This window comes from Panicum hallii, chromosome 5 (genome assembly GCF_002211085.1).
Source record: "Panicum hallii strain FIL2 chromosome 5, PHallii_v3.1, whole genome shotgun sequence".
Lineage (NCBI taxonomy): Eukaryota > Viridiplantae > Streptophyta > Magnoliopsida > Poales > Poaceae > Panicum > Panicum hallii.
This window is the reverse complement of record NC_038046.1, coordinates 8,812,512-8,828,804: the sequence shown is the minus strand read 5'-3', so window position 1 is coordinate 8,828,804 and position 16,293 is coordinate 8,812,512. Positions and strand designations below refer to the sequence as shown.

Below are 16,293 nucleotides of genomic sequence, written 5' to 3'. Positions count from 1 at the left end.
ACAGGTTGTTCCCAAATCCCCAACGCACCAGGGGCTTGATTACCACGCTCAAACCGCGTGGTTGTAGCCCCTCCGCTCCTCCACCTTCGCAGAACGACGCGGTCCCCGCGCAGTCCGGTGCGCTACCGCCGCCGCCATCGCTGGGAAGGCCCAAGGCCGACGACCTCAAGGAGACGAGAGCGCCTCCGCAACTCCCCTTCCACCAGCACACGCTCACGCTGCCCAGGTGCACTTTCGGTTCCCCACGCCGTCGACCTCGGAAAAGGAATCTAACACCGATTCGATCACCGTGGCATGCGAGGCTGGGCAATCTCTCGTGTCCTCTTATACATCACGAAGAGAAAGCGAGGAGGACAATTGACACCTCTCTCGATCTTAATGATTAATTTCTATACCATCATCTTCATCGTCAATCAAGAAGCAAGAATCGAAGATGGTGGAACACGCAGGAAAGGGTGTGCTCCAACCGGCCATGTCGTCCTGCCTGCCCTTGCTCGTCTTCCAGCACCGCAGCGTCCAGAACGCCGACGCCGACGACGAGATGCTCATGTTCAGACTCTCGCAGCAAAGCCTCCACCAGAACCTGGAGCACGGCCTCCTCGCCGCGGGCAACGCCATGTGCTGGGCCACGCCGCAGGGCTGGATGCTCCTCGCCAAGGAGCACGACGCGTCGTCCCCGCCCTGCCTGTGTAACCCTCGCACCGGCGACAGGCTTCGTTCCCCTCCCGGGCACCGCGGATGATGCGGAGCACAATAAGATCCCGCAGTGCTGCGAGTGCTTCCTCTCCCACAAGGACCCAACCCGCCCGGGCTGCGTCGTCGCGCTCTTGCACCGCGCCGCGCCCGAGGTGTGGTACTGCCCCACCGTCGCCGCCGGCGATGGCGGCAGCTGGAGCTGGAGGCACTACGCGTACGACATCGGCGAAGCTCATCTCCGTGATCGCATCGTTCCAGGAGAAGCTCTACTTCATCGACTCGACTAGAGAAGTGTGCGCGATCGATTTGTCACCCACTCGCCCCACGCTCCAGCGCTTCGATGTCCACGGTTCGGCTGTCCGGTTCCCCCCGGGATGAACTCGGTGTTGGGTTTTAATGCTTGCGTAGGCAAGATCTATACTAAATCCATAAAAATTAGCACCACGCTGTATTTACTGCTTTCATGCAGCTCTGCACCAAGGTCACTTTTGCTTGGAACTTGCGTCGGGACTTCTATTTAAATGAAAGCACACTTCTATTTAAATGAAAGCACGCAGCAGGTACCAACATCCAGTCGGAACCCTAGAGCAGACAACCTCAAAGGTGCGGACGTGTTCATCTTCTTTAGTGCAGGCAAACCACTTGGTTGTGTCTGATAAACCACTTGGTAGGTGATAGATTTCCAACAATTGATACCAGAGCCTAGTTTTAGTATCCGGATCGATGTCTCCATCCAGTAAGACCGTTGTGTCTAGGCATAGCTCGAGGGAGAGCAAGAAGCTGGTCCATGACGAAGAGGCTCTCCACGGGAAGAGGACATGATGTCCAAGGACCAGCGGCCAGAAAACTCGAGGCGGCAGTTGAAGAAGGAGAAGAAGCCGGTCGGTGAGAAAGATGCGGAGGGATCATCGTCGAGTGACTCTATAACCACGCGTCGCCACCGGATGCGTCCCTCCCCTTCCTCGCGTGGGCGGCGCTACCGGGATGGGGATTGGCCAGCCGTTCAGAGGGTAGTGAAGGAGTCAGGTGGTGCAAAGTACCCGACACTGACGAGATCCAACTACACCCACTGGAGCTTGGTCATGAAGGTAATGCTCCAAACCCGCAACCTTTGAGACGACATCGAATATGTCGACTGTGACCTACAGGAGGATTGCATGGCCAGAGAGGTTCTTATCCTCTCAATGAGATGGTGCCATGGGTGGCCAAGAAGCAGTCGGCTGCAGATGCTTGGGACGCCATCAAGATGATGTGCGTCGGCAGCGACAAGGTTCAGAAAGGCAGGGCCCAACAGCTGCGGAGGGAGTTTGAAGCCATGACCTGTCGAAGTGGCGAGAAGGTGGATGACTTTGCTCTGCGTCTGTCCAACCTCATCATCAATCTGGAGGAACTAGGTGAGGAGATGGAGGTGCAGCAAGTAGTCAAGAAGCTCCTTCGGTCGGTGCCACCTCGGTTCGACCACCTGGTGTCGTCAATCGAGACATTGCTGGACATCTCCTCCCTCTCTCTAGAGGAGGTGACCGGGCGTCTGAAGGCGCAGGAGGACCGCATGAACCGCAGTGACTCGAATCGTGGCCCGGGCGAACTGCTGTATGCAGATGCGCCGCGCCGGCGAGATCGTGCGTCGGGCGAAGGCTCATCCAGGACCAGAGGCACTAGGAGCCAGTGGCGGCGCTCGCCGGCTCCAAGGAAGAAAGCAATCGAAGGCGGTGAGGCGAGGAAGCCATCGCGCAATGACACCTGCCACAACTGTGGCCGTGCTGGCCACTGGGCATGTGAGTGCAAGCAGCCCAAGAAGGGGCAAGCGCACCTTGCCTAGGAGGAAGAAGAACCGTGCCTCTTCATGGCACATGTCAGTATGGAAAACCACTCGGAGAAGCAGCAAACCGAGTTATTTCTGTGCAGGAGACAAGGAAGTTGTCGGGAAGGTCAACAAGGCGGCTGTTGAGTACTCGGGCGACCACGGAGTCGACTGCGATTCTACTCCCCTTCCTGCGACGATGGCTACTACGACTACCTACATTGAATAGCCTCGGTCTCAAGTCTACCTTGGAAAGGGTGGGGAAGATGAGTTGATGAAAGGGTGGTACCTGGACACAGGGGCCACCAACCACATGACGGGGCGCAGCGACGTCTTCTCCCACCACGATTGGACCATGCGGGGCTCGGTCAAATTCGGTGACGGGTTAGTCGTGGCCATCCATGGCTGTAGCACGGTCATCTTCTCCGGGAGGAACGGGGAACACAAGGCCCAGAACGGGGTCTACTACATCCTAAAGCTGTGCAACTCCATCATCTCAGTTGGACAACTTGATGAGAGTGGGTCCAAGATCCACATTGAAGATAGAGTCTTGCAGATTCATGATCGCGAGAGCCGGCTGCTGGCAAGAGTTCCCCGCAGGAGGAACAGGCTGTATGTGCTGCGACTGGAGGTCACGAGGCCGGTCTGTCTCACTGCGGTGGCACGACCGGTTCGGGCACGTTAATTTCGGCGCTCTCCAGCAGATGAGGAGGAGGAGCATGGTGCGCGGGCTGCCGCAGCTGGCTCACATTGAGCAACTGTGTGACGTTTGCGTCACCACCAAGCATCGACGCGCCCTCTTCCCCAAGCAGGAGAAGTACAGGGCAAACAAGCCACTCGAGCTAGTACATGACGACTTGTGCGGTCCCATCACGCCGGCAACTCCGGGAGGCCAACGCTACATCCTGCTACCAGTGAATGATGCCACAAGGTATATGTGGACAGTTTTCCTCGCGGACAAGAGCAGCGTGCCGGAGTCTATTAAGAAGATCCAGACAGTTGCAGAGATCAAGTGCAGGAGGAAGCTGAAGGTGTTCCACACCGACAACAGCGGCAAGTTCACGTTGAAGGTGTTCCACACCGACAACAGCGGCAAGTTCACGTCGGCGTCCTTCGCCGAGTATTTTGCTAGCCAGGGAGTGGAGCGGCACCACTTGGCGCCTCACACGCCGTAGCAGAACGGCGTGGTGGAGCGGCGCAACCAGTCGGTGCTAGCAATGGCGCGTGCCCTGCTGAAGCAGAGGGGCATACCGGCCATCTACTAGGTAGAGGCAGTGAGCACGGCTGTGTTCCTCCTCAACCGCTCAACCACCCGGGCCTTCTCCGACAAGACGCCATATGAGGCGTGGCATGGAAGCAAGCCGGTGGTCTAGTTCCTATGCACCTTCGGGTGCCTGGCGTACGTAAAGTAACTCGGGCATCACGGCAAGCTAGAAGATCGGTCGACCCCATCGGCTACGAGTAAGGACTCAAGGCCTATCGGGTGCTGGACCCGGTAACACAGCATGTGCGCACAACGCGCGACGTAATATTTGATGAAGACCGTGGCTGGAATTGGTCGCAGCAGGAAGATGGTAACACCGGACGCAACTCTGACTTCGTCGTCGAGTACCTGGTGGAAGCTACGATGGCTGAAGAGGAGTCAGCTAGCCTCCGAGTGCTTCTCCGACTTCCCATGGTATGTCTTTGAGTACTATGGACTCTATTTCGAGTACTTCTGGGCGTGAGGCGACTCCCCCGACTGCTTCCCCGACTCCCTTCGCTCCCACTGATACGACTCCAAGTGCCCGTGAGGGCAGTCCGAGTAGTTATGTGGCCCATCCAAGTGCTCAGGCGGCTACCCCAATTACTCGTGAAGCCACTCCGAGTGCATGTGCGGGTACTCCAATGACTCGAGAGGCTGCTCCATGTGCTGATCCACTCGCGAGCGCTGCACCGAGTTCTTCCCCGACTTACGGCAGCAATGACTCGCGCCTCGACTCCGGTATCTCCTCCACACGCGACCAGATCTGGCCTTTGCGGTTGGATTTGCGAGTCGTTTCATGGAGAGGCCGACGGAAGAGCACATGAAGGCGGTAAAGTGCATCCTCCGCTACATCAACGGCACGCTCGACTACGGCCTACGCTACGAGGAGTCGACCGAAACAACTTGATTGACTAGCTAAGCGACAGCGTCCATGCCGGCGACATCGACAACCACAAGAGCACCAGTGGCAACCTCTTCTACCTTGGAAGTGTCCGGTGAGTTGGCAATCACTCAAGCAACAAGTGGTGGCTCTATCATCATGTGAGGCAGAGTACGTTGTAGCTACCGCAGCAGCAACCCAAGCTGTCTGACTCGTACGACTACTCGGTGAACTCATGAGAAGGAAGACCGAGTGCGTGGAACTAATGATGGACAGCAAGTCGGCACTGGCGCTGAGCAAGAATTCCATCTTCTAGAAGCGGAGTAAGCACGTCGAGCTGAGGTACCACTTCAGGCGCGACTGCATTGAGAAATGAGTCATCGACGCCGACTACGTCAACACCAAGGACCAGCTCGCTGACATCCTAACAAAGGCACTCGGGCGAGTAAAGTTTCAGGAGCTACGATTCAGGATCAGGATGATCCAAGTACCCTCAAGCAAGGCACACAAAGCTTAGGGTGAGAATTGTTGGGGTTTTAACCTTTATGTAGGCAGAATCTAAACCAAATCGACTAGTTCTAGGTAGCAGCACGCTGCATTTACTGCTTGCATCCGGTCCATGTATCTTTTCCAACGCTCCGGCAGGGCAGTGGCTGGTTGAGTCGCAGGATCAACTTTTTCTCGTTCGCGTCTGCTTCGTTGGCTTCGATCCGGATAACATTGGCGCCATCGATGTGTACAGGATGGATTTCTCCTCCTCGTCACGCGCTCGTTGGCTCAGGGTGCATGACATTGGAGATGCCGTGTTCCTCTTGGGGGATGCGAACATGGCAGCATCCTGCCCGGCAAGCGCTCAGGGGCTCAATGCAAACCAGATATACTCCTACTTCATGAGGAATCTCAAGGAGGACGACGCTGACCTCTGTGCATATTTGACTTGGAATCAAACACTCCGGAGATAACTCGAGTCCACCGCCATGACGGCTTGCTTCTCTACCGCAAACCTTTCTGGATCGTACCATCTAGCTAGCTAGCTATGTTGACTCTACGTGTCTGAGACTCTGAGGATTATTTATTCAATATAGGTCAACTCGATGCGACGAGACACTACTACTACACGTTTCTATACAACCAATTAATTAAGCAAGTTAGCATAAGAATACGAAGAATACCACTTGTGCTGTGTTAGGGCAGGGTATGTAAGTTTTACTATGTATACTTACTTTGCCCATATACGTTTATGTTGTACTATGAGAATGAAATACTTTTAACCTTGACTAACATATCTCTAAAAATAATTTATTTTAAACTAAAAAGTTACGTAATTGGATAAATCTGCTAACATCTTTACATGGTGAAATGTCCATCACTGAACAATGACAGAAATGATTAAAAAAATTATAGGATTTATTGCCCAGGTCACGACTTGGGCGTATGCTCGACGAACTAAACCATCTAGGTGGAGCCGTACGATTCGGCAGATGAACTCTCGCAGCAAGAAATCCCTAAGCGTCACATCGACGCGACGCGCGTCCCGGTCACCGCATTGCCTGTTATATAATCGTGCCACGCGTGTCACATCATACACTACGCGGCGCGCGCGATCGGAGCCGTACGTTCTTCGTCAAGCAGCCGGCCTGCCACGGCCAACCCACCGCCGCTCGCCATGAAGCACGCGGCGGCCGCCCGGGATGTGGCCACCTTCTCCTTGCGCGTGCTCCGCGGCATCGCTTCCGGCGACGGCTCGAGCGCCAACCTGGCCGTCTCCCCGCTCTCCCTCCACGCGGCGCTGGCGCTCCTCGGCGCCGGCGCGCGGGGCGCCACGCTCGACCAGATCGTCGCCTTCCTCGGCCCCGCCGGCGGCCCCGCCCACGCCGCGCTCGCGTCGCACGTCGCGCTGCACATGCTCGCCGCCGACAGCGCCGGCGGAGGCGGCGGGCCCGCGGTGCGGTTCGCTAACGGCGTCTGGGTCGACGCGGCGCTGCGGCTCAAGGACGCCTACGCCCGCGTCGCCGCCGAGCACTACCGCGCCGAAGCGCGCCCGGCGCCCTTCAAATCCAGGGTAACCTCTGCGCCCAGCAATTGGCAACTACCTTCTCGCTGCCACTGATCTATAGCCCTCACAATTGTGTCTGGTTTATTGATCCAGCCGGAGGACGCGAGACTACAGATCAACCAGTGGATCGAGAGCGCGACGGCCGGCCGGATCAAGGACCTCCTTCCCCAAGACTCCATCCACGGGGCCACGCCGGCGGTCCTCGCCAACGCGCTCTACTTCAAGGGCGGCTGGGAGAGCAAGTTCGACGCCTCGCTCACGCGGGACGGCGCCTTCTACCTGCCCACCGGCGGCCACGTCAGCGTCCCGTTCATGTCGAGCACCGGCAAGCAGTACATCGCCTCCCGCCTTGGCTACAAGGTCCTGAGGCTCCCCTACGCCCGTGGCCGCGAGCACCGGGCGTTCTCCATGTACGTCTACCTCCCTGACGCGCACGACGGCCTGCCTACCCTGCTGCAGAAGCTGAGCTCCGACCCGGCGGCGCTGCTAGAGAGCTCCGCGACTCTGACGGCCAAGGTCCCCGTGCGCGAGTTCAGGGTGCCCAGGTTCACCCTGTCGTACAAGACCGAGGCCGCGGCGACGCTGCGGGACCTCGGGCTGACCCTGCCGTTCGACCCCGTCCGCGCCGACTTCGGCGACATGCTGGAGGCGGCGCCGGAGCCGCTCGTCGTGTCGGAGGTCTACCACGAGTGCTTCGTCGAGGTGAACGAGGAGGGGACCGAGGCCGCCGCGGCCACCGCCGCCGTCATGGCCTTCGGCTGCGGGCGCCCGTCTCCGCCGGAGGACTTCGTCGCCGACCACCCGTTCGTGTTCCTGATCCAGGAGGACCTCAGCGGCGTGGTGGTTTTCGCCGGGCAAGTGACCAACCCTTCGGTTTCGATCTAAATTACGATTTGGAAAATGGCACGATGAATGGTCGATCCTAGCGTGTTCACTCATGCAATTCATAGGTTGTCTCGGTACTCTGCTCTGGTGCACTCCAGTTCTGTTGCACTAGTTTGAACTTTTTGGAATCTGTGTTGAGAATTTGTGGATTCAACTTTGCTAGTCCAGTTGGGGTCGTAGTACTCGTACAATGTTCCGATACGGCTCACAATAGTACTGATTAGGCAAACGTAATCACAACAATACACTCTTTGATATTAGAGCTGTTGATTCATTTTTCTCTAATAAATTCAGATATGCACAATACTGGACCTTGCTACGGCACTCCTATTAAGGTAATACCTCAAACAAATCACGACCGTTGATTTATTTTTTAGCAGACAAGATATTTAAGTAACAAAAATAATCTGAAAAAAAAACAGAAAATCCCGTCAATCTCGACGTGTTATCCACTATAGCCTATAGGAGACGCAGAGGGCCCTGGAGGACCACCTATCGCCCACCGGCTTTCACGCTGCGCTGCCGTTACCTGCGAACCCCCGCTGCAGGACCATCTGTTGCGTCCACCAGCATTGCGCCGCCGGCACCAGCATCCACCCCCTGCACCTGCAGGACCACCTGTCAGCCACCAGTATCCACCAGCGCTGCGACACCAACGAGCCACCCCATGTCACGTTAGAAGAGAACACGGCACATTCCATTATTTTATTTTCCTCTGAAGTGTGAACGTTACGGAAAAGTTAAACGAACTACTGGCATGAGAACACGGCACATAGAAAAATAGCATCCGGGACATATGAAAAAAGTAGCTGCAACAGGAAACGTGTGCAACATTCAAAATGTGCATCAAAATACACCTTTGCAATCGAATCCAAGATAAAATTCTCACCGCAATATTTGCACCATTTTTCTTAAAACATTCATCAATAGCTGGAGGGGAATATTGCAACATCTAAAAGTCATAATTGCAACATCAAATATCTACCGTGAAGTACTCATTGCAACATCTCAAAATCTCTACTGCAACATCATGAGATACCTATTGCAACGTGACCACCCGGTGCTCTCCTACCACAGCCTTCGCTCCTCCTCTGCAACCTCCCGGAGCTGCCCACCATGGCCGTCGCTCGGAGCTCCTCCGGCAGCCGGCGCGGCTCGCCCCTGGCAGGGGAGTAGCGATAGGGGCAGAGGAAGGCTCGGGGAGCGGCGGCCCAGCCCCCCACCGCGTGCAAACCCCCCTCCCCCTGCTGCCCCGCCGCCCGGAGTTGCGCGCCATGGCCGCCGCTCGGAGCTCCTCCGGCGGCCAGCCCGGCTCATCCTCACCGCGTGGGAGCGGTGGCCGGAGCAGCTCCTGCAGGGGGGGGGGGAGACGGTGGATGGGGCGTCGATCGATCGGACGTCCTATCCTTAGCATTACCGAAAAATAAATGCCCATTTAGTGGAACAAGTAGCAATTGGGATTAAAAATATATAAATGCTATTAACTCCTAGAAGGCATCAAAATCTACGGTTCACCGTTATTTTGGAGTACCATAGGAAAACCCCACGATACTACGCTCAACCACCCTCTTTCAGATTGGCCAAACGGTGGCACACAAAGTAACGAATTACTAAGGTAGGCTTGACCTCACAGAACATCCAATCCCTTGTCAATATAACAAATTCAAACTCAAAGCATTTCAGATAAAAAAAACACGTCTATGCAAGAACAAGAGCCTCTATTTCTGTATTAACCCTACTGCAAAACATGTATCTGGACCAGCCGATTATACAATTCTATGAGTGATCACATGCGAGGATAGATCAGTTCATGCACGCTTCCACATCGAAATTTTGGGATTGATCGAACAAGTTGATCACTTCGTGCACACCTGCACATCCGAATTTAGGGCGAAAGCGATGGGTCCGTCACCTGCCCGGCGAAAACCACCACGCCGCTGAGGTCCTCCTTGATCAAGAACATAAACAGATCACTACGAGAGAAGCCTCATTTGCCGAGTGTCTGACACACTCGGCAAAACAACATAAGCATTCGGCAAACCCTTTACCGAGTGTTGCACTCGGCAAATTGGAAACGGCAAAGAAAGGGTCGGCAAAGGCCTCTTTGCCGAGTGTTTTTTGTTGGACACTCGGCAAAGACTTTGCCGAGTGCCTAATCCTGCTCTCGGCCAAAAAAATGGACGTGACGGCGGAAGAAACGGTGACGGACGTTTGCCGAGTGACTGAGAGAAGTACTTGGCAAAGTGTATGCTCTTTGCCGAGTGCTGGTGTAGTGACACTCGGCAAAGCGTATGCTCTTTGCCGAGTGCTGGTGGAGTGACACTCGGCAAAGCTATAATTTTTTTTGGAAACGCCTGTTTTCTCTCCCTCACACAATAGTTTTACAAGTTCGCAATAGCTATACAGATGCATCAAACAAGCTGATCGACCACAAGTTTTACAAGAATCTAACGACGAAGTTAACAAGCAATGCAAAATAGTTTTACAAGAGTTCAACGGACAAATTCACAAAGTTCACAAAGAGTTCTCAAAACCACTGATTACAACAAGTTCACAACAAATTCACAACAAAGGATCATTTGACTGATTTCGAGAACCATCACCAAGTTGGCCAATTAGACTGATTTGAGAAATATGAGGATCGTTTGAGGCCGTCGATTGATTCTGCACAAAGTAGAAGAGATTACATGTGTGAGATAAGAAAAATAACGATCATACATGACTAAAATTTATCCATACTCACAGGAGTAGAAAACGGATTAGGAGCTGGAGGTCAAGGTCGAGGTGGAGAAAACAACGAAGCTGGTGGAGCAACACCCGTTGCGGCGCCAAGGCTCTCCATGTAAGTAAGAATCTCCCTCATCCTCTGCTGCTCGGCCAGCCGCTCGGCCTCACGCTCGGCCCTCATCCTCGCCTCCAAGTCCACACGTAGCCTCCTCTCTTCTTCTAGCTAGTCCTGCAAAATTTTCACCCCAATGTTACAATAATGCAATGAAAAAATCTATAATAATCAATAAACGACATATAAAGAAAGAATAACCGGCCTGGAGTGCCTGTATCCGATACTGTGAAGTGTCCTGCCGAGGTCGTATGGCTGGGCTCGCGCTGGTGCTCCTTGCTCTAATATGAGACAGAGTAGGAGTAGAGAACGAGTCGATTGCGCCGTCGGCAATCCAGTACCGCCCATGCTTCTTACCTCCTCCGACCCTCATGATGACTTCACCGTCAAGGTTCTCGGTGGTCGGATCATAATCTGGACCAGGGACCTCCCTTGCCATCGATGTGTACTCACTGAGGCGGCTATGGGCGATCGTGTTGCTGTATGCCTCAGGCCCGTCCTCCGGGTTGTAGTTGACATCGGACGTCGCCTTACCCTTATGGGCCATAGCAAATGCCTTGAAGAGAGAGCAAGACTGGCCACCATGTGACGACGACCGCGAGAAAACCAGCAAGACAATTAGAAATCATGCATAATTGAGTGTTAGATTAAATAAATGAATTCACGTACCCATGCTTCTGCGTATCCGCTGAGGCTGAGGCTGCGGCTGCCTTGATGGTGTGGTACACCAGGCATCATCAAACGCCGCTCCCGGCAAGCGTTGTGCGACTCCTCCCACTCGTTGGAGCACCACTTTTGCACCATCTGTTGCCAGCACTCGCCATGCGCAGCGCACCAATAAGGACTCATCTAAAGGATAATAAGTACATGACATATTAGATATGAAATTAATCGTACTTAATGTAAAAAGGAATGAATACTTAATGTAAAAAGAATAAACATTAGTATTCTATATATACCTGCAAGTACTGCTCCTCCATCAACGACATGGTTCTTGCGTTCGTTTCAGCGGGGGCGGGGCGGGAGGGGCGGCGGGGGCTGGGGCGCGGCGGGCGGGCCGGGGCGGCCGGGGTGTGCAGCCAGGCGCGGCGGGGGCCGGGCGGCGGGGGTAAAGTCGCGAGAAAGGAATCAAAGTGCACAAGTCTTCGGGTAGCCTGTGAAGGAATAAAAGACCCTTTGCCGAGTGCCAGATCACGGGCACTCGGCAAAGCTAACTTTGCCGAGTGCCAAAACTTGACACTCGGCAACGATAATATTTGCTGAGCGCTTTTTCTGGGCACTCGGCAAAAAATATTTTTTTTCCTTTTTCCACCCAAACTTTTTCTGTTGTGATTCTAGATTACCTTGAACTACATATGTAAGTTTGGCATATTACTTGAATTGTTTGCTATATTTAGTCAATTTATTTCATTTGATTGAATTTCTTAGAATAATTCAAATTTGAATTGCAAGTCATTCAAAGAGTGGAAAAAAATGAATCGAAAAATGATATTCATATTATTGAGCCTACTTCGACACCTTATCCATGAACAGACAAAAATTTCAAACATCTCATGTTCACGAAGCATAACCACAAACTTGGGGTCCGGTTGTTTTTAAATTGTATAAAAAGAAAATTTGGTGAGAAAATTATGAAACTTGCACATGCACAGATGTCATGATATCATATGTGAAGGATGTAATAAAAATTTGATAAAGTTTCGTGAAAGTTCTAACATACGATGCTTACAAACCGAAGCATGTCCAAATAATTTTCATGATTTCATGTGAAGCCCAACTAGGCATCGTAGCTGACAAACTTTCACGAAACCTAGCTAAATTTTTATCACAGCCTCCACATATGATATCATGACATCTGGGCAAGTTTCATAATTTTCTGACCAAATTTGCTTTTTATACAATTTAAGAACAACCGGACACCAAGTTTGTGGTCATGCTTCATGAACATAAGATGTTTGAAATTCTTGTTTGTTCATGGATAAGGTGTCAAAGTAGGCTCAATAATATAAATATCATTTTTTGATTCATTTTTCTCCACTCTTTGAATGACTTGCAACTCAAATTTGAATTATTCCAAGAAATTCAATCAAATGAAATAAATTGACTAAATATAGCAAACAATTCCAGTAATGTGCCAAACTTGCATATGTAGTTCAAGGTAATCTAGAATCACAACAGAAAAAGTTTGGGTGGAAAAAGAAAAAAATAAATTTATTTTACCGAGTGCCCAGAAAAAGCGCTCTGGAAATCAGACATTTGCTGAGTGTCTGCGATACCGACACTCGGCAAAGCTAATGGCCGTTTGCTGTCGTTTGCAGCTGACGGAGCTTTGCCGAGTGTCTATCTTTGCCGCGTGTAGAGCACTAGGTAAAACAGATTTTGCCGAGTGTTACTATTTGCCGGGCGCTTGAAACTCGGCAAATCTGCTGTTTGCCGAGTGTTTTTATCGAGTGCGGCACTCGGCAAAGGTCTTATTCGTCGAGTGCCCGACGAAATGCTCCCGGCAAAAATTTTTGCACTCGGCAAAGGTGCCGTCTCCGGAAGTGGATGGTCGGCGACGAAGTCCTCCGGCGGCGCTATACACAGCGCGCAGCCAGGAAGGAGCCTGACGGCGATCGCCGCGGCGGCCTCGGTACCTTGCTCGTTCACTTCGACGAAGCACATGTGGTGGACCTCTAAAACGAAGAGCGGCTCCGGCAGCGACTCCGCCATCTCCGAGAGGTCGGCGAGGATGGGGTCGAACGGCAGGGTCAGCCCGAGGACCTTGAGCATCTCCTTCGCATCCGTTCCGCACGAGATGGTGAACTTGGGCACCATAAACGTGCCCACGGAGACTTTGCTCCCCATGGTTCCTGAGTTCTCGAGCAGCGTCGGGTCGCAGCAAAGGTTTTGCAGCAGGCTCGGAAGGCCGCAGCAATCGTCTGGGAGATAGATGTACATGGAGAAGGCCCGGTGCTGGCCACCGGTACCGGGCGCGGTGGCGTAGGGAAGCTTCAGAACCTTGTAGCCGGGGCGGCGGGCGATGTGCTGGTCTCTGGTGCTCGACATGAACGGCACGCAGACGTGGCTACCGGTGGGCAGGTAGATGGCGTCGTGCTGCGTGAACCGGGCGTTGAACGCGCACGACTAGGTGCCCTTGAAGTAGAGCACGTTAGTGAGGACGGCCGGCGTCGCGATGCTGCTTTGCTGGAGCCTGCGGGGATGAGGTCCCTGATCCGGCCGGCCGTCGCGCTCTCAATCCATTGATTCATCTGGCGCCTCGCCTCCTCTAGCTGGATCAAGCGACCAAACGACGGTGAGGGGCGAGAGTCCGTGCCGGCAGAGAGAGAGGGCACCAGTTGGTAGGCGCGGGCTTCTTACCTCGGATTGGAAGGGCACCGGGCGCACCTCGGCGTGGTAATGCCCTGTGACCTCGCGGGCGTAGGCGTCGGTGAGTCGCAGCGCGGCGTCTACCCAGACGCCGTTGGCGAAGCGCACCGTGGGCCCGCCGCCGCCATCAGCAGCGAGCATGCGCAGCGCGACGTGCGAGGCGAGCGCGGCGGGGGCACGGCCGCCGGCGGGGCCGAGGAAGGCGACGATCTGGTCAAGCGTGGCACCCCGCGCGCCCGCGCCGAGGAGCATGAGCGCCGCGTGGAAGGAGAGTGGGGAGACGGCGAGGTTGGCGCGGAGCCGGGGCGGCTGGCGATGTGGCGGAGCGCGGGCACGGAGAAGGCGGCCTCCGCGTGCTCCATGGACGGCGGCGCGGCGTGGGGGCTGGCCAGATTGGCGGCATCGTGAAAGGGCGGTCGCGATGGCACGTCTCGATTCATCCGCCCATCCAGATTTTGGGCAATTTTGCTCCTGGACACTCTACAATATCATTTTTTGCCATAGGACATTACTCAATCTTGCCTTTGCTACTGGACACCTTTTAAGTGTGCATCTTTGCCAATGGACACCGCAGTGATTATAATATCAATTTCCTGGTTGGAAGGATAGAGAAAATAAGTAATCTGACCAAAATACCCTTGACAATGCCTTGACAATGCTTCTGGGGGGGGCCGGCGAGCGTCGCGCGGGGGGGGGGGAGGTGGGGGGTGGCGGCGGCGCCCCGGCTTGCTTCGCCGCGGGCGGGGCGGGGGGGGGGGGCGCGGTGGCGGCGCCCCTGCTCGCGCGGGGGAGGGGGCGGCGAGCGCGCGCTGGGGGGCGGGGGGTGGGGGGCGGCGGCGGCGCCCCGGCTTGCTTCGCCGTGGGCGGGGCGGGGGGGGGGGGGCGGTGGCGGTGCCCCTGTGCTTGCTTCGCCGAGCGCGCGCGCGGGGGGGGGGGTGACCCGCGGCGGCGCCCCTGCTTAGAGCGCGCGCGGGGCGGGCGGGGGGCTCCTCGTCGTGGGGCCCGCGGGTGGGGGGGACGGTTCGGTGGCGGCGCCCTGGGGATGGGTGGCCCTGAGGTCGAGCGGGTTATGAACAAGGGGTAATTTGGGTATTTAGAAACTTTTCTCCCTCCATTTTTCTTAAAATGAATATTATAATCACTACGGTGTCCATTGGCAAAGATGCACACTTAAAAGGTGTCCAGCAGCAAAGGCAAGATTGAGTAATGTCCTCTGGCAACCCAGATTTTATAAGTCCGCCAACCCTTCCTTGCCCTGGAGATTTTGTACTCTTTCCCGTAGATGGCAAGGGCATTGCGCCCAAATCGCACAAGTCTCAATCAGATAGGGGGCCGACGGGACGGCTCGCTATATGAGAGTTGGTTTTCCAAATCCATGGGTACACCTGTTTGGTTGGGGTTTATTGGTGAAGGGAATAGAAATTCAAAGGTATGAGATTAAATTCTCTTATTTGTTTCGAGGAACGGAAGTAAAAGCAAGTTTAGAGACTCAATTCCTACCGATCTCTTTTCATGGGGAGGGATGGGAATTGGGAGGGAATTCTGGTTTAAGATAAAAATGAATGATCTTAACTGTTCATCATAACTTATGATATAATTTCTCACATCAAAACCCACGTATCCACGAATCAAACAAGAGATTGGAATAAAAAATAAATTTCCTCCATCAACTTCCACCACTGATTCACGTGACTCTTCCTATTCTCAGTTGCCAAACGAAGGAGGAATTCCAGCAAACCATGGGTTTGAAGAAGGCCTGGCGCGACTCGGCGTCGACCCTGGCAAACCCCCACCGTGAGCCCACATTCGCCGACGTCGGCGAGGGGCGCGTATCGCGACGTACGACGCGAGCGCGGCGTGGGCGCTGCCGCCGGCGGGGCCGAGGAAGCCGGCGATATCGTCGGGCGTGGCACCCCGCGCGCCAGCGCCGCGTGGAGGGAGACACGGCCAGGTTGGCGCTGCAGCCGTCCCGGGAGCTGAGGCGAGGTGGCCTAGCACCGCGCGTGGAGAAGGCGGACTCCGCGAGCTTGCATGGCTGCCTTCGCCGGGTTGGCTTTGCCTCAGGCTGGTGGCCAAAGACGTCTGCGATCGGACGATGATCCTATATACTCCGTACAGATTACATGCGTTCCACGATCGTGAAACATCGTACAAAGAGTGTAAACATGGAATTACTGGAACGGGAAATGGGATTGGCTGGCCGCGTCGGGTTTTATTGCAGCCGAAACATCGTATACACATGCAAGCGAAAGTAAATTGATATAATAGATGGTCATGCATTGCCACGTCATCTTGAGATAACGTAACAGATAATGCAAATAATAAGTTGTTATTTTATAGTAAATATATAATTTTATAATTTGTGCATAAAAAAGAAAATATTGTGAGTTGCATGGCAATAAGAACCTATATAATGGTGAGAAAGTGATCTTATAATCCTAAATTTTAACCTATTTGGCGATTGTCTCGCAAAACAACCACGTTGTTCTCTCTTCTTCTTCTTTCTCCATCACCTAATAAA

The 16,293-nt window shown here is 54.1% G+C and overlaps 1 protein-coding gene and 1 pseudogene across 1 annotated transcript; one reads left to right on the top strand and one right to left on the bottom strand.

Annotated features, from left to right (window-relative positions):
* Nucleotides 1–6,289: 6,289 nt before the first annotated feature.
* Nucleotides 6,290–7,731, top strand: LOC112895516 (serpin-Z1-like). The gene is made up of 2 exons (XM_025963468.1): nt 6,290–6,685; nt 6,773–7,731. The coding sequence occupies exons 1-2, from the start codon at nt 6,290–6,292 to the stop codon at nt 7,562–7,564; spliced, it is 1,188 nt and encodes a 395-aa protein (XP_025819253.1). The 3' UTR covers nt 7,565–7,731.
* Nucleotides 7,732–9,195: 1,464 nt separating this feature from the next.
* Nucleotides 9,196–14,134, bottom strand: LOC112892370 (annotated as a pseudogene).
* Between the last annotated feature and the right edge of the window lie 2,159 nt (nt 14,135–16,293).

Coding starts and splice junctions, on each gene's coding strand:
- LOC112895516 (XM_025963468.1), top strand. CDS start 6,290: ATGAAGCACGCGGCGGCCGCCCGGGATGTGGCCACCTTCTCCTTGCGC. Junction 6,686..6,772: donor CGGCGCCCTTCAAATCCAGG/GTAACCTCTGCG, acceptor TTATTGATCCAG/CCGGAGGACGCGAGACTACA.